At 42.1% G+C, this 21,481-nt stretch overlaps 2 protein-coding genes across 8 annotated transcripts in view; one reads left to right on the forward strand and one right to left on the reverse strand.

The window, feature by feature from the left end:
- Nucleotides 1–116: 116 nt before the first annotated feature.
- Nucleotides 117–13,281, forward strand: KIAA2013 (KIAA2013 ortholog). Of its 6 annotated transcripts, XM_062593093.1 has the most exons (10): nucleotides 117–1,134; nucleotides 1,622–2,475; nucleotides 5,151–5,238; nucleotides 8,287–8,375; nucleotides 8,983–9,080; nucleotides 10,084–10,212; nucleotides 11,131–11,267; nucleotides 11,951–12,096; nucleotides 12,230–12,382; nucleotides 13,003–13,266. In XM_062593093.1, exons 1-10 carry the CDS (start codon nucleotides 156–158, stop codon nucleotides 13,018–13,020), a joined length of 2,691 nt encoding a protein of 896 aa, XP_062449077.1. In that variant the 5' UTR covers nucleotides 117–155; the 3' UTR covers nucleotides 13,021–13,266. The 6 variants fall into 6 exon arrangements, with proteins under 6 accessions (XP_062449077.1, XP_062449078.1, XP_062449081.1 ...); XM_062593094.1 differs by lacking the exons at nucleotides 11,131–11,267; nucleotides 13,003–13,266 and having other exon boundaries at nucleotides 12,230–12,355; XM_062593099.1 differs by lacking the exons at nucleotides 117–1,134; nucleotides 1,622–2,475; nucleotides 5,151–5,238 and adding an exon at nucleotides 7,761–7,803 and having other exon boundaries at nucleotides 13,003–13,281.
- CLCN6 (chloride voltage-gated channel 6) overlaps nucleotides 7,054–21,481 on the reverse strand; it is a 72,040-nt gene continuing 57,612 nt past the window's right edge. For both annotated transcript variants that reach the window (XR_009960526.1, XM_062593103.1), the window contains one exon: nucleotides 7,054–7,201. Coding sequence is in view for 1 of the 2 variants with exons in the window: in XM_062593103.1 (XP_062449087.1) it covers nucleotides 7,181–7,201 (21 nt within the window). In the remaining variant the exon portion in view is untranslated. The remainder of the gene's footprint in view (nucleotides 7,202–21,481) is intronic.

Below are 21,481 nucleotides of genomic sequence, written 5' to 3' on the forward strand. Positions count from 1 at the left end.
CGGCGCGCGGTGCGGCGCTTCCGGGCGGCGCTTTGCGGCGGCGATGGCGGAGTGAGGGGAGCGCGGCGGCGGCGGCGGAGGCTCGGGGCGGGCAGCGGCCGCGGGCGCGCCGGGGCCTCGGCGGGGAGGGGGGTCGCCCGCCGCCGTCGCCGCCCATGTGGCTGCAGCAGCGGCTGAAGGGGCTGCCGGGGCTGCTGTCGAGCAGCTGGGCCCGGCGGCTGCTGCTGCTGCTGGCGCTGCTGCTGGTCGCCTACTGGTACGCGGGGGCGGCGCGGGGGCGGCGCGGCGCGGCGCGGGGGGCCGAGCCCCGCGGCGCCGCCGCCCTCTGCCTGCAGGCGGCCACGGGCGCCTGGCGGGCGCAGGCCGAGCGCGGCGATGCGCTGCCGCTGCCCGACGAGGAGGACGGCGGGCGGGGGCCGCCGGGCCGCGGCCTGGCGCTGGCGGGCAACGGCTTCCTGCTGCTGGACGTGGCCGCCGGCCGGCTCTGGGTGTCGGCGGCGGGCGGCGGCGGCGGCCCGGCGCTCGCCACCGAGTACCCGGCGCTGGTGCGGCTGCGGGCGCTGGGCGGGCGCGGCGAGGCGCGGGCGGCGCTGGCGGCGCTGCGGGACGGCGCCGTGCGGCGGGTGCGCTGCGTGCAGACCGGGCCGGCGGCGGGCGGCGGCGGCGGCGGCGAGTGCGTGACGGTGCGGGAGGAGGTGGTGGCCCACCGGAGCCGGCCGCACCTCTACCTGCAGCGCATCCGCATCGCCAACCCCACCGAGCGGGTGGCTGCCTTCGAGGCCTCGGCGCCCTCGCTGGGGGGCCGCTTCGCCACCAGCCTGGAGAAGGCGGAGGAGCGGCAGTTCCTGCTCTCCTCCGGCCGCCTGCTTCTCCCCGGCAGCCCCAAGGCGGTGCTCATGGTGGTGGCCGCCAAGAAGCTGGTGAGCCGCGTGCAGGTGGCGCCCAAATCGCACTTTGACGAAACCATGCTCTCCGTGGTGTACACTTCGGAGCCCATCGAGGTCTCCAGGCTGGAGGAGACCTTCAGCAAACTGAGGGAGTCAGCAAAGAAGGAGATGCTGGAAGTGATGCAGATGGGGGTGGAAGATCTTTTCCAGGAGCACCAACAGACCTGGTCGGATTTGTTCATTTCAGGTAAGGAAGGTGATGCCCAGCTTCATACAGTTGCTTTGCTGGGGGAGAGCAGCGCTCAGCGACCTGGTTCCTGTGAACGCTCCAGAGGCTCCCTCTTCCTCATATGTCTCAGTAGCAAGAAGGGATGTTATGGGATAATGAAACAGCATTCCTGCTTTGGAACCTAGAGTACTTTGTAAAACTTTATGAAATGAGTCACAGTGGCAGTCCCCTAAGGTATCTGTATATGAAATAACTTTGCTGTAGTGGGAGTTTGGCTTTCAAACTCTTAAGTAATAGAGGATGCAACTAAGAAAATAAAAATAGTGGAGCTCATGACATTTTATTTCAGTGCTTCATAGATGAAGATTTTTTTAGCTGTTACCAAGGTCATCTAAGTATTGAACAAAATCATGTAGTGCACACAAATCCGAACTTATTTTCTCTGAGTTAATGTCATATTCGTGTGTTGTTCTCTGACTGCTTTTGTTGTTTTCATTTATTACAGGTATTGAAATGAGAAAGATCACAGATTTGCATACACCATCCAGTGAGACTGTTAACATGACCCTTTACTACGTGCTGTCGAGCATGCCAGCTCCTCTGCTAGATCCACTCATTAGTGGCGAGGACAGAGAAAAAATGGAAGCCAGCTTGAACTATGCGGACCACTGCTTCAGTGGCCATGCAACCATGCACGCGGAGAACCTGTGGCCAGCAAAGCTGACCAGTGTCCCCCAGATCTTGCAGCTCTCAGACTTGTGGAAGTTGACTCTCCAGAAACGGGGATGTAAGGGTCTCGTGGCAGCTGGGGTCCATGGACTCATGCAGGGAATGGTGCTTAGCTTCGGGGGTCTGCAGTTCACGGAAAACCATCTCCAGTTTCAGGCTGACCCTGATGTACTTCATAACAGCTATTCCTTACGTGGGATCCATTACAATAAGGACTTGATTAACCTGGCTGTTCTGCTGGATGCAGAAGGAAAACCCTTCTTGCATGTGTCCGTGAAATTTCAAGACAAGCCAGTTAGACTGTACGCGTGCGAGGCAGGCTGTATGAATGAGCCTGTGGAGCTGACCTCTGAGGCACGAGGCCATACCTTCCCTGTCATGGTGACACAACCCATCACACCGCTGCTTTATATATCGACAGATTTGATACACTTGCAGGACCTGAGACACACACTCCATCTAAAAGCTATTCTGGCTCATGAGGAACACATGGCCAAGCAATACCCAGGCTTACCCTTCCTGTTCTGGTTCAGCGTGGCCTCCTTAATCACGCTATTTCACCTATTTCTGTTCAAACTCATCTACAATGAATATTGTGGGCCAGGAGCCAAGCCACTCTTCAGGAGTAAGGTATAAGGCTGCTGCTTTTGGCTGCTCTCCACTGTCATCAATCTAATTTTCTGTCAACTGTGCCTAGGGAGGTTCTCTCTCTGACTGTGAAGATTTTCAGTCTCTATTGCAATGAGTGGTCCATGTCCTCTTCTTGCAAAAAGTAGGATTAGGGCAGGGGTTGGAGTGGTAGGCCTCATACAAACATTACAGAAGATAAATCCATTGTCAGTCCTTAAACATTCAGAAGGCTGCAGTTTAAGACAGATGCAGCTTTTCTGTCCTTTTTTTTTTTCATTCACTGGTGTAGAACTTTGCTTGTATTTAAGAGAACAGCTGCAGCCCTGATACTAGATGCCATTTCTTGTTATGTTGTAAGGGAATGCTTGTGACAGGGTTTCTCTGCTTATCTTGACTACCGTGTGGGAGATGTGCATACTTGTCTGCCTTGTTTGAATGTGATGTGTCATACAGGAACACACAAATGCAAGCCAGTGTTCTTAGGCAAGTCAAGGCACTGACTTACTGGGTCTGGGGCAAATTTTCGTAGGTACCAGGACACTGTTCAGTCCTCCATCCTACCACATTTACTGGCATCATCTTGAAAAACTGCTGAGCTAGTGTTCCTAAAATAAATACGAAATACGTAGCTGCTCTAAGAAAAGGCTGAGTGAGTGCTTTTTTTTCCTGTGAGTTGAGGTTCAGATTTTAAGCTGTACTGCATCTTACTTCTGTATAAGGGAGTTGAAATTCTTGTTTGAATTGCCTTAGAATTAATGTCTGGGGATGGGAGAGGATATGGCAGAAGGAAGAATAATGGTAAAAGGCTAGTACAGAATAGATATTAGACAGTGAATTCTGCTCCTAGTACTGGTACTTTCTGGTTGCATATTGATGATATGGAGTGGAAATGAAAAATTAGACTGAATTTGCTGTGTGAGCTAGCTGTTCAGAGGCAGTTCTTGTTAAACTCAGTAGAGTTAAATGTGGCTTGCCTTTTTTCCTTTTTTTAAAACAAAAATTAGGAAGCAGTTAAATGGAGGTGTCAGAAGAAAAGCTCTTAATTTAGATTGTCCAGTTTTCCCAAATTGTAATAGCAAATTAAATTTTGACTAGCTAAGGCTGGACAAAAGGTATTGGACTAAATTTGATACTCAGTATGTATGGGGTGTCAAAGATGAGCTGGCAAAGGTTCTGTCAGCTCACTGGCTTTGTAAAGTTGATCACTGGAGTTCAGGCCTGATCCCAAGCTGGTCTGAATACTTCTCATCCTTTGAAAGAATGAGAGTTGAAGGTGCTTGTGGCTAGACAGACAAACCTAGGAAGAGATAGGATAGATAATGCATATCAAAGAAATCTGCAAATAAATAAACCTATGATCATGACCAAAGCATTAATGCAAAAGGAGGAAGTGGTCAGGAAGTAATTTGAATTATTGTGTGTACAGCTGTGTTCTGAAAGTCTAAAACTGTTGCATCTCTCTTTTTTTTTTTTTTTTTTTTTTTTTCCAAAAAGTCTGTTTGGTTGCCTTTGTCATCTGAGACTTGCCTCCTGCCTTTTACAAAATCACTTGTTACCCATTATTACAAGTAGCTGTCCCTCACACTATTCACTGAATTGCTGAGAAGCTTCACAGCTACAGATTAGCACCTCTTCGTTCTTACCACTGCAAAAGGTCTTGCAGTATACAACAAACAAGTATGTTTCTTGGTCTTTACTGGACCCACTTAAAACGAAGATGGTGCAGAACTTGATTCAAGAAACAGGGATGAAGTGGAAGCCCGTTGACGCTCAAAATTGCTGTAGCAGTAAGCAAAATTAAGGGTGTCGAAGTAACACCTTGTTTCATTAATTGAATGGGAATATCCCAGTGTCTGAGTGAACTTAACAGTCCTGCTTTCAGCCTCCATTTGCACAAGATGTCTGACAATTCTGCAGTTGAAAACAAGGGCCTTTGGAAAGCAACAATCCTTTTGTGCCTTGTTAAGAGAGGAATCTGTGACTTGGAACATGTGGTTATTCAAGAGTTTATCCCAGGAGCTTGTGTAACAGACATGTTTCTTTTTCCTTATAAGCTGTTCAGTTCCCTAAGAGTAATCCATGTGGTGAAAAATACTTGAAAATATACAGTCCTCTGATATTTTGATTCTGATTCTTTTCTAATTTCGCAGGAAAATAAAGAATGATTATTCCCTTCAGAGAGCTAACATAACTAGAAAACTTAGTGTAACTTCCTCTCTGGTATACCTTTTTTTTTAAAATAATTTATTGCTTGGGGAGTGGGGGGAGGGAAAGGATGTTAATAATTTTGCCTCCACTTCATTAACAAGTCTGTCAATTGAGCTGTAGATATCTTAAGTGATGGTAACAGGTTCTTTAGCCTTTATCATTGTACAATGCAAAATCAATTTAATTAAATTGTTTCTGGATTTACACTTGGAAATGCCGATCTGTGAGTTTCCTATTCTGAGCATATTGAGACTTTGTGCATTGATTTGTTTTGGCTATTGGGGAAGACATCCTTCTTTCTAGTGATTTAAAGAGTATTTGGTTTTAAAATACCAAAGCTGTTGTTTCTAAATAAACACCTTTCAGTCTAGTCTGACTACTGAAGTGTTTTTTTTTTTTTTTTTTTTTTTTTTTTTTTTTTTTTTTGTCTCTCATCTTCCCCCACCCCTGTCTTTGCTTTCCCTCAGTTAAAACAAGCAGAGCCTTATGTTACATCTGTGGCCAATATCAACTACAAAAGTGCCTGGATTGAAAGGAAATACCATGTGGAAAATAGTATGTAAAAGAGTCTAAGATAGGAAAAGACACTATTATCTCAGTGTATTCCAGGTGAACATGTAGCACTGTGCTTTTGCAGTATGAATCTCTAATATTTGTTTAACAGTAAACTTTGTTTAGAGTATACTTCTTTATACACATGAAAACTAGAGCTTGAGAGGATTTCTGACTTATTTTGAGGAAAGCTATAACTACTTCAGAAGCAGTGAAATAAAAACAAGTCACCAGAAGACCAGTGTTAGTTGTGATCACCCTTTCTCAATGCTGTCTTAAATGGAGATTAGGCAGCAGAAAGAGTGCAAGGCCCATTCCAAGGGAGGTGGCTTGCCTTCCGCAATAGTTTAGCAAGAGTTTGTGTGTGTGAGTTTATTTCTGGACAAATACCTCTCTAAGGTGCTTGCAGCAGTGAGAAGAGATGCAGTAACTAAGTTTCCCTTCCTGCCTCTTAAGAAGACAGCAGATGTAGACAGAGCATGCTGAAGTTATTATTAAAATACCTTAGTTTCAGTCTCACATAACTTTGCTACATGTGACCAAGCACAAGGAAATTTTCTGTTTTGAACCAGGCTACATTGTTGCTTTAGTTCTAAATTACTAAGCAAAAACAGCTTGCCTTCATTAACCCAGCCTAGACTGCTTCTAGAGCCCAACCTTGCTCAGTTTTCCCTCTGTGTTACACAGCTATATAAATACAGACTTAGCCACAGGGCTTCAGATAGTGCTTTCTCAGGAAGTGCAGACTACAGAAAGGAAAAATCCAAAGAATTTGAAGGCAGAAGGTAAAGGGCAAAATGAAAGGTAGAAACACAGGATGGCAGTAGGTCTTTACTTCCCTGTCTCTTGGTAACCTTGTAGCTTAAGCCACACAGGCAAAGCTTATGTTTTAAGAACATGTAGCAATGGATCCAAGGAACAATGAAGCAGCAGATTTAATGGCCATCGAGCAAGTAATGGCACTTTCAGTTCTGCTGAAAAGCTGCGACAGAATTTAATTTGTCCTGTCCCTAATCTTGGCACCTTTTTTGTCTATCAGATTTCTTTGATATGCATTCCATTTGAAATTCAGAATGCAGCTTGCTCAAGCACTATTGTTTGGGTAAGATAATATATTCTTAAGAAGCAGACAAAACAGCAAAGCATTATATATTTCTGCCTTCCACATGTATGCTCCAGGCATCTTTCATCCAAATCAGTATCTACTGCTGCATGGAAGCCAGGAAAAACAGAGATTTTGCTGCTTGTTAATACTGACATTAAACAACAGATTTATTTCAGCTTTTGGGGAGCCTCCAGTTTTGGCTGTAGATAGAGCAGAAAGCTGCACTTGTGGCTACAAAACTGGACATCGTGATATTTTTTTCCATTCTAAGTTTGTCCTTTATGTATAACCTGGCTTATGGGGTAGAGATTTTTGTTTTTTAAATAATCAGTAGCAGTATTTCACTTGGGAGGTGGCTGGATGGCCTAAAATGAGAGAGGATCAAGATTCCTGTAGTGGAAGGAAGGAAGGAAGGGACACAAAGGTAAGCCTTGCCATTGACACTAAACATCCACTAACAAATCAGGGCACAGCAAAAACTTTTTTTTTGTGGCAGCTGCTCTGTAGTAGTCTATATGCCTGCTTCTTGCCCTGTTTGTCCGATTGGTAAAAATGAAGTAGCTTACACTTTTTCATTAACAGGACACACTGCATTATTCCAAAGGTCAGCATGCTGACTTGGGATTCAAAAGGCTCATTTCCATTGCTACAGGAACCCCATTCTCTTTCAGGGAAGTGCTACTGATCTAACAATTAAAGGTGAAGAAGTAAAATCAAATTGGGCTCACCACACTACACCAGTGTTTCTCAATCATCATGAACGGCTGGTTCTTCGTATTCCTTGAAACATCTTCCTCTCCAAAGTGACTGCAATTGGTTTTATTGAAGAAATATGGCACGCTAAAACACATGAAATTTGATCTGCAAAAGAAGATACAGTGTTTCAGTCAGTACAAAGTGGTGGTTGCCATTCACTGACAAAATACAATGAAACAAAATAAAATAATATTTCAAATAATTACAGACTCATAGAATTATAAAATACGATATACAATTCAAGGTTGGAAGGGACAGCCAGAGTTCTTTTAGTCTTGCTGATGTAATTCTGAATATATCAGACATTGCTACTGCTGACATGCCATCAAATGTTAAAATAATTCCTATAACATTTTTCTTCTGATAACATGGTCATGACAAACATTCAAGGCAATGGGAAAGCAAACAGCTGCTACAGACAATATGCACTTTAGCTGGAAATTTTTACGAAATTTGCAGATAGAACCTGCATTCAAGGTCCATCTAGGCTGTTCGTTTTCTAAAAGCATTTGTGCATATAAAAAATTATCCCACAGTTACACAAATTTTCCATGGGTATCAGAGCAGCATTACATTTTAAGTCATATCTCCCAGTGATAAAATGATATCAACATATAAAGCAGCTTGCAAGACAGAGTCAAGCAGCATCTAGCTAATTGGCATCATGCTTGGAATCCTCTTTGCTGTGCTGGCTCTGGCAACTACAGGTATGTACCCAATTTTAGCATTAGTTCTAAAGAAAAAAAAAATTAAATGCAACTGCAACTTTACTGGGGAAATTTGACACATTCTGCAACAAGATAGAATGAGATATGGCAAAGGGGATTAATTAAAAAGTTCTCTCAAAACAGCAACTAGGTGTTAGATTATTTTGTTCATACTAAAGGGGCTTGACTAGCACGAATGCCCTCAGCTCTAGGCAAATTCAAAGTTATTTTACTTAACTTGAACACATCAAAATACAGTTAATCGACATCAAATTGCTTTGCATCTGCTGGGAACTGCACCTCAGCTGACACATGAGAATTTGGTTAAGCCAACATGATTTCATCACTGTATCAGATCATAGGCTAGGTCGCTACTTTGTAATGTTCTGTGCAGATAGAGTCTACATTAAAAAAATAAACTGTTGAAAAAATCTTTTTAGAGTTCCTACTTTTAAAATACATCCTATTTTGCATGTTTTCTAGCCCTTGGCTGTGGAGTTCCTTTCTACGCGCCTAGTGTATCTAGAGTGGTTGGAGGGGAAAATGCAAGACCATACAGCTGGCCCTGGCAGGTTAGTGGTTTCTGCTTTCCCTGGAAGAATTAGCATCATGCTCCCTCAAACAGCACGGCTGAACAAAACTAGCCCTTTTATTTCATTTGAGTCATCTTGTCTGTAATGTCTTAGGTTTTGAATATTACATTCTGATCAATCCCAACATTTCATTTTTTTAAAAGATAGCTCTGAATGTCTCACCTATTGCTAATTACGAGGCTTTCTTGTTCTTGTAGTTGACTTAGGCACCACTTATCAACAAGAATCAGAGCTTCCAAGTTTCCTAACCCATATTCAAACAAGAAGACTGAATCTCAATGGAGAAAATGATGCCTACTGGAGCATGCTTCTACACAAAGTTAACAAATACATTTTTGTAGCAAATAAAATGCCTTATTTGGGATGGGGTTAGTGAAAGCTTTGGGAAAAAAACACTAAAACTAAACTTTTGGATGACAAGGAAAGAGGGAAGCCTTTTTGGAGGGTAGGAATTGAAAACTCTTGTTGCTTAAAAATTTCCCACTATTGTCCAAAGGCAAGTTGTGTTCTGGGTGCAGGGAGAAAAGTGCAACAATGAAAAATCAAAAAACAAAAATCTGAACCTTATGTGCTGTGTTGATCCTAGGCCTCCCTCCAATACAGCTCGAGTGGCAAATGGTACCATACCTGTGGAGGAACCCTCATTGCAAGCAACTGGGTGATGACAGCTGCACATTGCATTAGGTAAATCATTGAGTTAAAGTATCAGAAAGCAGTACATGACCAAAGATACATGAAGAAAAAATGTATTAATGCCAGTTCTTCCTTTCCCAAATAAGAGCACCAAGGCTCACATCCTATCTTTTGATTCCAACTTTGAGGTCACAAGAAAGAGGATATGTCTTTCCCTTTTCTTAAAGGTAGAGGTAAAGGTAAAGCTCAATGTCCTGAATTACATATACCTAATTTTCTTTAAATAACTACAGAATCATTACATTTTCAAGTTGCTATTAAAATTCAGCTGTGTTGCCTGTCTCTGTAGTACATTTGAGAGTGAGATCCAAAAAGACAACTACTCAGTCCATTCCCTGAAGAAATAATCATCACAAGTGTTTTGACTTTACCAGTCCTTTTCAGTAACCCTTTCATATTCTTATACTGTGGGAAAGTATAATAAGGAAATGATCAGGTACAGCTACACCCCTTCATCATTAAAAATGTTTCCATAGCAGGAACCTCTTTTCAGTTTAGTCGCATATGTCCTTGGATATGTTCATACAGTTCTTGGCATCACGAGGTTGTAGAAAAGATTATCACATGAAATAACAAGAACTGGCTGCATGTTACTATTATAAATGCTGGATATTACATTTATCACACAGTTATTTATCAATGAAGATGCTTGGGAGCAAATACTAATGTGCTGTAAAAAAGGTACTTCAAATTGTTTATTTGCTTAAAGAGTAACAGTTATATGCTTTAAAGACTGGAGGCATCCTCAGTTTGGTAGTGAGCCCTTAAGCGGGAATGGACAGGATTGCTTGGAGATGAAAGGTTCTGAAATCCAATACACAATGCTTTGTCCTCAGACATTGGCAAAGCTCTGGACAGATCACATGTGTGACTTCAGACTACAGTCTTAAGGGTGTTCTTGCTGAATACCTCAGGTGGTAAAGATACAGATGGCTTTGCAGTAAGCTAGTAGCTGCGTAACTGAGTGGTAATCCTTAGTCCTTTTCTTTCCCAGCTCTTCTAGAACATATCGAGTATTTCTTGGAAAGTATAACCTAGAAGTTGAAGAAGAAGGATCAATTGCAGTGGAGCCAGAAAAAATCATTGTTCATGAGAAGTGGAATCCAAATAATGTTGCAAAAGGGTAAGTTGGTGGCAAGTATTTTTTCATATAATAGATGCAGGGCCAAAATCAAACTGCCTGAATGCAGCCCTCAAATGGCGGCAGTTAAACGTTTGGAGCCTCTTGTTATAGCTTAGGCTTATGGTGGTACTTCTAAATGAAACGGATGAGAGTTGAGTCTGCAGTCTGCACCTTTCTCCCTCAAGGGAGGACAGGGAAATTTCAGTACTAATTGTTTCATTAATTGCATTTTCAGCTCTAGTTTTGCATGTTGCGAAGTTGTTGTCCTATGCAATACTCTCTCTTGTACAGTGGAAATGGATGAATTGATCAAACAATTGATATAATGTTCTTTGAAGCCCTCATTAGAATGGCATGAATGTAAAGTATTATTGATAATTGCTATTATCTTTGTTGCTGAAGGATTGCTATGCCCTGCTGCAGGCTGAGCACATTAGCAAAGAAATCATCTCAGTTTCCAGCTGCCTGGAGCCAGTGTCCTCACACTGGCTTATTTCTGGTGAACAGAATCTGTGAAAGGTCATTTCCAGAATGCTGCCAGCAGAAAAGTGAACAGCTCTGTAGGAAAGAGCTGAGTAATAATGAAGAAACTTCCTTTTCCCAGAATAGTTGTCAGTGCAGAAACCTGTAGCTCCAGAAGCTGCTATGCAATTATAGCCTGTGCCTATACTTCGTGAAGCTGCAGTGCTTCACAATGGAGTTAAAGATACCAGTGCATAGACCCCCCCACTGCTTTGAGGGTGCAAGAATCTTTGCTACCCATGCACTGGTCTCCTTGCTCCCTTGCATCTCTTCTGAATAGGCCAAGTGCTGTGCAACTGCTAAATTTTCATGCTTGTATGTCTTAATCTTTTTTTGCCATCCTCTCTATCTCTTCATTTCCCTTCCCCACTCTCATATGTGTGCATATGACCACAGGTATGACATTGCTTTGATCAAACTTGCTGAACATGTCACCTTAAGCCACCAAATTGAGTTGGCCTGTCTCCCTGCTCCACAAAGCATCCTAGCATCCAACACTCCCTGCTATGTGACAGGATGGGGAAGGCTGAAGAGTAAGTATTTGGCAGCTACAGAACTGTAAAACAAAATATTTCAGTACTGCCTTCTGCTGTTATTAGAAAAAAGCTGTTGTTGGTGGTCAAGGTTCCTTCAACCCCAATGTAGTGAGGTAGTTGATCAGACCCTCATTTCACTCGCACAGTATGTTTTTTCCCTCCCTTTCCTTGGAGTGTGTTTTGCTTGTAGTGGGGCTAGTAATGCACTAGAGGGCCCTCTATTAGGCTTTTAGAAGCTATTGTAACAAAAACGTTAAGGGTGTGCAGGTTGACGAGTTTGCTAATGCTAGCACATCCTGCTGAAGAACTGAAAAGACTAATAAGGAAATAGATGCAAAGTGAAGAAAATCTCAGAGAGTTTAGCAGTGTCAACTCTGCTCAAGAGGCAATTCCTAGAGTGCTAAGTAAATTGCAAAGTTCTGAACAAAGAGCAGCCATTTATTTCTCTAACAAAGAGAGATTTTTAAATGGAATGAGAATTATTAGTAAGTTAAGGCCTTCTTTGACGTAAGAATGCAGAAAAGGAATGGATTATGCAGCCTCTCCTTTAATACAGCTTCTATGGAGACTCCTACCTGGAGGAATAGTACCCAAATCCTCGGAGAGGCTTAATAATGCAGTTTTGTTCTTTCTTCAGTGCTGGCTAGTACCATGACTCCTTTGTTTCTATTCCCTTGCAGCAAATGGAGCTCTTCCAGACGTCCTGCAGCAAGGCCTTTTGCTGGTGGTGGATTATGCGACTTGTTCCAAGTTTGGCTGGTGGGGGAGCACGGTGAAAACCAACATGGTTTGTGCTGGTGGGGATGGCATCACCTCCAGTTGCAATGTGAGTCTGGAGAACACTGCTCGTAGGGTCTGGTTTCAGGCACAAACAGGCTTGATTAGAAGGAAGCCTAAAAAAATGAGGAAGCATTATTGACACTATGATTGCCATTAACTGTGTTCCCCCTTCCTCCCAGGGGGACTCGGGTGGCCCACTGAATTGCCAAGGTGATGATGGCAGGTGGGAAGTGCACGGCATCGTAAGCTTTGGCTCTTCTCTGGGCTGCAATTTTTATCACAAGCCTTCTGTCTTCACTCGGGTCTCTGATTTCAATAGCTGGATCCAGCAGGTAAGGTTCTAGTTATTGCTATTCAGACAATACAGACACATAGCTTTTTCTAAGGTCATTATCAGAAACTGTGGCGGGGGAGGAGGGGTGGTAAAGACGTTTAAAGATTTGTCTATTTGAGGAAAAGTGCCTAAAAAACTATTCCACAGTTATCTTTGGTTATATCACTTCAAGTAACCTCTCTGTATGCAGCACAAAAGCAGTCCCTATAGCAAAAAATATCTTCTTCTTAAATAGTTAACCTAATTATTTCCATCTGAATCTTTAAGAACAAATCCTGCCTTTATAGTAAAGTTATATTTAAAGGCTTTAAAGATTTTGTTGGTATGACTTGAATAATCACTTTGGAAGTCATATTAGCAAATAATTGATGCTACCGACTTGAGCAGCACGCATTGCCTTCATTGTTTATACAATTGTGTCCTCGAAGGCAATGCGTGATGCTCAAGTCGGTAGCATCAATTATTTGCTAATATAATACAATCCTAACCCTAAGGAGTGACTGAGAAGCAAAGCTCTTGTTTCAGTTATTTAAATGCTGCTTCTTGGATATAACATATGCTATTCACAAATTCTTGGGTCTTCTGATCTGATTTGTGTCTTATTGTACATTTTTGTAGGTTATAGACAGCAATTAATGCAAAGAGAACTGGATGATAGATGAGAACAGTGCCAAGAAGGAAAGCAGCCTGAATAAGTCATAATCAGGACACCTTTAATCACAAAGAACTGGGAAATTATGCATTTACCAACAACAATATTGTATTTAATCATACTGCAGTAAACACTGTTTTTGGCAAAACGAAAGAAAAATGTGTGTCCCTGCCAATTTTTCTTGTGTATTGTCAAAATCGGAGCCCTGATTTAGTGATGATGCTGGAGTCCTTTTATAACCTTTCCCTGTGTTGGGCTGGAGCTTGATACTCTCACCTGGGGGAAGATGTGAGCCCTGCTGTGAAGAGGATGTGCAGTGGAGGAAGAGTCGGAGAGCTGCGGCAACAATTTTGGCGGGGGGGAGCTGAGAAAATGAGGCAGTGATGGGGCTGGTGAAGGAGGGGGGTGGGCGGCGGGCAGGACCCATGGGCCGGTGAGCAGGACCTCACGGCTGGCGAGCGGTCCCCACCAGCGCACGCAGCAGCGATGCCTGGCAGAAAGACGGCGCGGGCCCCAGCAGGTGAGCGCAGGTGAGTGCAGAAGCGCTGCAAAATGCCTACTTTTACAGAGAGGTTGTTAATGCTGTGACCTTGGGGGTTAGAAACCGGGAGGGTAAAACCAAGCAGTGACTGCTGGCAGCTGCCCCGGCAGTGAGGGGCTCCCCTTGCATTGCTGCAGATCTACCTGCTTTATACTCACTTTGCTCATTTTTAAGTAATTCAGATCCCAGGCAACGACCTCTGAATTGTTACTGTCACCCAACACACAGATGCACATGCCAATTTTTTTAAAAAGAACAAGCAGAATCACCACTGTTTAGCCTAGCACTGAATTAAAGCCTCTATTTATTTCATTGTGATATAAATCAGGCAGTGTAAAATCAAGGTGGACTTTTGTTGTGTTTTTGTTCTACCTCTTGACACATATTTAGACAGATTCAAAACTAAAATAATTGATTAAAAAAGGAGAACAAGTGATGCAAAGGTAAACAGTAGATGGAGGAAGAAAAATATTGGAAGTCATTCTGAGAACAAAAACCCATGTGGGTTTGGGGATGATTTTTTCTAGGTTTGCAGTTTTTTTGATTCAGATATTTTGTCTTTGTTCCCTTTGGATTAAGCTGGTAAATACATTACATAAATTATGTAATAATTATAAAATAAGTATGTACATGGGTACTTACTGTCTTCAGAGACTCTACTTTTATTTCTTTTCTTTTACTTTTCAACTGCTGAATGCCCTTCTGCTGCAAAGAGCACAGCAGGAATTTGTTTTGCCTAATATCAGCCTCTGCTGAGAAATAGCAGATTCTTTTGTTTTTTATTTCTCTTCTTATAAATCCAATTTCATCTATCCAAAATATAGGTTCTTTATCAGTAGAAATAAAGATTGCTTATGGAGAACAGATTTACCCAGGATTGCTCTGTTTCAGTGTAACTTCCTGAGTTATTTTTGTGAGCATCATTACAGTAAGATTGCAAATGATGATTAATAGTTCTGAAAGGCAAAATTATTAGAGGTTATTCTGCTGTATAGCGCACAGATGCCAACTATGAGCAGCATGAAAGAGAAGGACAGGAAATGTAACCATGCAGCTCAAACTGTAAAAACTGGATACATACATGCTTCTGTAACGACTGTAACAAAACTGAAATTTGATTCATTTTCCTTCTGAAATATTTAGACAGTACTGTGGAAATGCCCAAGCTTATTTGAACATATCAGCACAAATTATACATCATCTGCAAATTTCTATTAAGAACAAATTCTAAATTTTTTGGTAGTTGCTTTGATTAATAAGTTCAGTCATTTCAGTTCCTGATCATTGAAATCAATAATCATCTTTTCATGGGCTTCCTTGAGATTTGGATACAAGTACCAGAAAGAATAAAACCTGCAACAAACGATTTTATCTGTCTTAGTACTCACAAGAAAACAGTACATTTTCATTTGAGTGTTTTTGCAGCTCTGAGTGTGTCATGGAAACAATCTCCACGTCATCTTTTCTTTTAAAATAAAAATCTCAGTGGATCAAAATACAATAAAAGACATCTTTCAATAGTATTCAAATAATGTATGATCGTTGTGCTTTGTTTCAAAATGCAGACAAATTGTTAAATATCACTACTAGCTCCAGTTAAATTTTCAGGACCTGCAAGAAATGTCTCAGTGATCAGACCCTTTTTTTTCTGTTTTAGACGTTCTCCCCTCTCCAATGCTGGTGGTAGCAAAATAGTCCAAAGGATTTTGACAGCATGCATGGTCTCCCTCTGTAGCCTCCTTGGGGCCTTTTCTTTTGATTTAAGCAACAGCTTGGAAATATGGAGAAACACAGGAAAGGCCCTTCAGGAACTTGGCTCCTGTGAAAACATTTGGGCTGTTCGCCTCATCTATCTACTGCAGGAAGAAAGACAAAAAGATGGCTAATCCCAGCAGCAGATAAGAGGAATCGATCATTTCATGCTCAGCTTTTGGAGAATTTATATTCCCTCTGCAATGCAAGTGAAGCAGAACTGTACTGTGAGAACTGCCAGTGCAAGAAGGAGAACGTTTCCATCTGTAGATTTTATATCATTGACATGAAACGAAGAATAAATAGCATGTGGGATACGGAGGCCAGCCAGGTGCTATCCAGAGTGATCTCTGAACTGCTGGAGCTTTTTACCAGTCTCCACGAAGACCTGAAAGCTATGAGACACAATCCAGACTGGGCAGACATAGTAGCTTTTAAACTCATTCTTCGAATAAGAGAAGCCATGCTTAGAGCTCGTTTAATGCCAGCGTCTACAAGTTTTCAAGCAGCCTTGCATCCACTTTTCAGCATTCTGAACTATGCGATCCTCTCGTCAGAGAATGTACAGAAATGCTGGATGGATAATGTCAATTCGTCGCTTGATTTTACTCACTATGAAGGAATCTCTTTTCTCATCCCATTCTTGGGCCCAGCTGAATTAGTCTCCATTAAAGCCTTGGTAAAGGAACTTTATTATGTACAGAGCTGCCTACTGCAGAATGGACAGGAAAAGTTCAGCAAGAAAGCTAAAGAAATCCTGTCCACAGTGAGCCTTAAGATCAGTCTGTTAGTGATAGCCTGCCTCATTTACCCTATAATCCTAATGTCCTTCAAGCAAATGACAGACTGGATACTTAATTATGCCAGAAACCTCAAGGAAAGGACAGAAGACTTGAAAAGGGAGAGGCAGCTAGCTGAGGACCTCTTACACCAGATGTTGCCAAAATCTGTGGCCAAGCAGCTACGGAAATGCCAAAAAGTTGAGGCAGAAAACTACGATCAGGTAAATCTAGAGACTATAGGTGAGCAAATGGAAAACACACTGTCACTAAGGATAGAAAAGAATTCCTTTAAAAGAACATCTTTCTTATCTCCAGTTTGAGGAATCTGGTTTTGCACCCACAGCTGATTCTGGATGGAAATTCTAATATTCATAACATGTTTTGAAAACAGCTGTGTAATGTGCCAGGAAGCACTTAGATAATTAGGCTGATCAGAAGGGAAGAAGAGCTGAGATTTCCAGAGGACTAGCTTTAAATATCAAAGATCCTAAACTGGCAGGTTGTGTTACCTGCATTTAACAGCTACTCATGAGAACCAGCCAGCATCACTGTTTACTAAGTATATGGGAGCAAGAACTGAGTTTCCTCTTTGTGAAATAGGAAGAATCACTAGGCGAAGCAGCCCAAATCCTGTCTCTACTCATCAGAATAATTCCATAAACATAATAGAGAAAGGAGCATGCGTCTTTTCAAGGATGAGAGGGGGAAACGATCTAATAGCCTTAAAAACATTAAAGTAACAAAGCCTTAAAAAAAAAAAAAAAAAAAAAAAAAAAAAAAAAAAAGGAAATGTTTGTAAAATCCATAAAAATAAGGCCAGGGCCAGGGTCTGGTCAGGCATCCACTTACGTGCAGCTCTGCCTTGCAGCATGCATGCTGCTGCCAACACTCAATTTAGTAGCTGCACAAACAGTATGAATAACATAATGAATTCCCAGGGCCATGTCCATGAGCTGTAATAATTTCTTAGCTATGCTATACCCACATAACAACTTCACTCAGTCTCCCTAGATTAGTTTCTTCCCCAGTTTTTGCTACTTTTCTTTGAGCTTCCTCCATTTTGTGAAAAGCAGTTCTGTGACCGTTTCTTCCACCTCCTTCAGCCCAAGGTTCTTGGGCAAAGCTAGCAAATAGCACATATGTTTTATGTGCAGTAAACTCTGCTAAAAAAATCCTCATGTTATAGTAATTGCAGTTCTCTTCATTCTTTCCCCTGGATACTCCACTACTTTCAGCTGTGAAACACAATGATAAATATTTGCATTTAATTTGTAGGTGTCATTATCAAAATAGCACACTGTAATTGCACAATTAATTCTAATTAACAATAGTCATGCCATGGAAAGTAGCTAAGCCAAAATAGAGAGAGAAAAGATGGCTCTTCTGGATTAATTGATATTACCAATAAAGAATAAAGCAACAATTTTAGTTTAAACAGCTGACACAGTTCAGGAGAAACACATATCACACATATTTTTGCCAACAGTTGTAACACACATTTTCCTTCCTCAATTTAGTTATTCTTGTTTCTACTATTCTTTGTTTTATGCACTTGATTTTAAAATATGTAAATTACTTGATCATAAGAAAGAAGAACATCATAAGTAGAGAAACCATTTCCAGTTAGTATTTCCTAATTCAACATGAAAAGAACCAACAATTGAACTTCTATTTCTCAGTCTGTTTAGAAACCTACGTTTAATCTCCACCACAGCTTGAAAAAGAAAATTCAGGCCCTAGTTCTGTAAGAAGCCTGGTGATTATAGCTCTCAAGGTTCGGAGTATTTGACTTTCAATCTCCCATCTAATGCAAGGTATTCAAAGAGATGCAGATGCTAAACTATGGAAATAAATAATATTTTATCCATCAAAGTAACAGAGAACAACTCAAAGACACACCTTGCTAATTTAGGAAGGTATCTGTTCAGTTCTGCAAAACCGGTTCTACATGGAGCCTGTGCCTTGTGCTGTTCTGGTCAGAGTTTTACAAATCCCCAAACTCTTCAAAGGCTCTGCCAGTGTTGTTTAAAGACCTTAGCTTTACACCTTCCTTTTCCCTTTGACAGGTGACTATCTTTTTCTCAGACATCGTGGGGTTCACAAGCATTGCTGCTTCCTGTACCCCCATGCAAGTTGTTGAGATGCTCAACAACCTCTATGTCTGCTTTGACAGCAGGATCGAGTCTTATGATGTGTATAAGGTGAGTAAAAATCTTCAGGCAAGGAATCTGGAAATAGCTGGAATCTTACTTTGTTCCCTGGTGATTATTAAATACTGGTTGCTGGCCAGAAATGATGAAATCCTAGACCTCCATCGCTAAGGGACTACTTTGCAGGTCGACAAGTGGCAGACAAATGAGATGTTTTATTCTGATCTCCTTTGGAATGAAAAGCTTCATGCCTACCACTCAGTGATACATGTCCATTCCCATCAGGTGGAGACCATTGGCGACGCATACATGGTAGTGAGTGGCCTACCAGAGAAGAATGGCACAAAACACGCTGATGAGATTGCCAAAATGTCTCTAGATCTGGTGGCAGCAGTTCGGCAGGTTGTGATACCTCATATGCCAATGGGCAGACTGCAGCTGAGGGCTGGGATACACACAGGTATGTAGGCAGAGGCATGAGAAAAAAGATGACACGGTCTAGATGTGTGAGGAGAAAAGACCTCTGCTTTACTGTACCCTGCAAAACTCTGAGATGAACATTGCTCTGGGTTCTAGCAGTAAAAGTGGAGGAGAAATGACTTTTGCTTTCATCAGCACGGAAAGAGCTGTGAAATGATTCATTATTGGCAAAGTGCATCTTTCTCGATAACAGCAACAGGTAACCACAGCTAAACAAGTTGTAAATCACACTGTGCAACCAGCTACTAAATGCACTGAGTATTCCCAATTCCAACTGCTCTCTCAGGATCCAGAAGGCATCTCCCAGCATTTCTGCCACTTGTTTACTTTTTAGGGTCTTTGTGTCTTGCGTTTTTTCAGGACCCTGTGTAGCTGGAGTTGTTGGGTACAAAATGCCTCGGTATTGTCTTTTCGGGGACACTGTGAACACAGCCTCCCGCATGGAGTCTACCAGTTTGCGTAAGTGACTCAGCACAAGCTGTGTCTGTTCCTTATGTGCCAGTCAGTCTCACACCTGCACTCTATGTCTCCTAGATATTACAGTGAAAAGAAAACAGCGAATATTTCCTCAAACTGGCATGGCCAAGGGTGAAATCGGGTTTGTACAGGAGAAGGAACATTTTCTGTGGCACCTCCCAGGCTATCCTATCACTGATCTAACGAACCAGCACATGCACGACCTGCAGTCACCACTGTCCCTGTACATACACTCAAATAAGCAAGAGTAACTCATCTATTCACATGGAGCAAATAAAGTCATATCTACTGTGATATTTCTGGAAAGTGACTAGAGATAAGAAAAGAAAGAGAGTGACATGAGCTAAATAGCACTAGGCAAGCTGAGCTTGATTTTAAGGCCTTAAACACAAAGGCACCAGGTAAAAATGCCGTGGCTATACAGAAGAGGACAGTGCACATTTTTATTGGTCCAATCTTAATATATAATATATATATTTTTATATATATATATAATATATGTATAATATATAATACATATTTTATATGTGCTCTCTGGGAATGGGAGAGTTATTCAGTTCTAATCCTCTCTTCTGAATCCTAGCACAGAAGATCCACATCAGTTCTGCTACATATGATGCCCTTCTAACAGATGATGCTTACAAAATTGAACTGAGAGGAGAAATTGAAGTCAAGGTAACTGTTTTTTTGTAACTTTGCAGCAGTAAAGGATGAGATAGGAAACATGAAACTGTGAGGCTTCCCTTCTACCAGCTCTGTCACCTCAAGTAGGGTGATCTTTTAATCTTTAATTAGAGGATTTATTAAAGACTAAAGCTTGGAAATTACTGATTAGAATATCACTCAGAAGAATATATAGCTTCCAGAAAAGAATGCTTTTGAGTGAGTGGCCAATGCACTTGACTCTTCCCTATGGATTTAGCCATCACTTTTCTGTGCATTATAAGGTGGCTTTTAACTGGGGCCGCAGGGTTCCCCTGCTAATTCAATTGGAAGCGGCTATTCATTACTCCTCCTAATCAATCCAAAAGTGTTACTACACACTTCGAATTGCAGCTGCTACATCTGCCCCTGCATAGAATCACATAAATAGGAGAAAAAGCATTAGGATTCAGTTATGTTAAGTTTCAGTTATAAAGATACATAGATGTAAAGCTGATATTAAACCCTGAGCAATACTACCAGTGACCTGCAAGTCCTTTCCTAAATTGGAGGAATTATTATCACCTAAGATGCATATAAATTATGATTCTTTCCCCAGGCAGAACCTGCCTCCCATGAGAGAGGGAGAGATAAGTGCAATATAAGCAGTGGCCTTAACCATGGTATTTCTCTGCTCTGCTTCACATCCTGTGAAAATAGCCCTTTTCTGCTCTATCCTTATTCTTGCCCAGGGCAAAGGGAAAATGAAAACCTACTGGCTTCTTGGAAACAAGAACTACAGTGTCCAAAATGACAGCCTAGTGTGTCACTGGAATCCAACTATCTCCAAGAAAAAGAAGATGGAAAGTAGCCAGGGATCTAGTCAACAAGGAGGTGAACTAAGCAGGGTGAGACTTCCTAGATAATGAATCATTCATTAATGGCTGAGATATGTAGAATTTGGATCTTTGTCCTGTAAGCAGAGTGCTCTGCTATGTACAGACGCAAGCTCTAACGTGTCTTCCTCTCTACAGCTTAGTACAGGCACCATGGGAGCAACGCTGATCGAGCAGAGCCCTGTAGTGTCCTGGAATGAGCTGGGTGCTGACAGTCACACTCGAGGGAGCTCCAGACCAGCCTGGACCCCTGAGAGTACTACCCACAGCATGAGCCAAGAGCAGAGGAATGACTTTCTTCAGAGCCCCCACCAGAGCCTCCAGGAGAATCTCAGTTCATTGAGCTGTCCTTCTTTGGGAAAAGAGGGCAATAGTACCAGTTCAGAACACAGGGCACAGCTCAGAGACCCTGATAACGAAGCAACGGCAAAAAATGAGTTTCTCCCAGGCTTTGTAGATGAGGTGTGACAGGATAAGAAGGCATTTATGACGGGTAAATGGACTACCCAAGGCACCTGCATTTCTTTAAATAACATTCTATTTTTGTTCTTAGCCATAATTCACACTTTTTTTAAACTAGCCTGTTTACCTGAGACTCTAAAACAGCAACAGAAATGTAGAAAGAAGTCCCCAAACAAGGAGGAGCTATGAAAGTGCAGGGGGGCTCCCTCAGGAACAGAAAGGACAGATACTAGATTTACAGCAAGGTGACTCCTCTCACTGGA

This window comes from Rhea pennata, chromosome 22 (genome assembly GCF_028389875.1).
Source record: "Rhea pennata isolate bPtePen1 chromosome 22, bPtePen1.pri, whole genome shotgun sequence".
Taxonomy (NCBI): Eukaryota; Metazoa; Chordata; class Aves; order Rheiformes; family Rheidae; genus Rhea; species Rhea pennata.

Bases quoted from the DNA above. Each gene is read 5' to 3' on its own strand.
- KIAA2013 (XM_062593093.1), top strand. From the start codon at position 156: ATGTGGCTGCAGCAGCGGCTGAAGGGGCTGCCGGGGCTGCTGTCGAGC. The intron at 1,135-1,621 runs GTAAGGAAGGTG...CATTTATTACAG, and splicing joins GTCGGATTTGTTCATTTCAG to GTATTGAAATGAGAAAGATC. The intron at 12,097-12,229 runs GTGAGTCTGGAG...CCTTCCTCCCAG, and splicing joins GCATCACCTCCAGTTGCAAT to GGGGACTCGGGTGGCCCACT.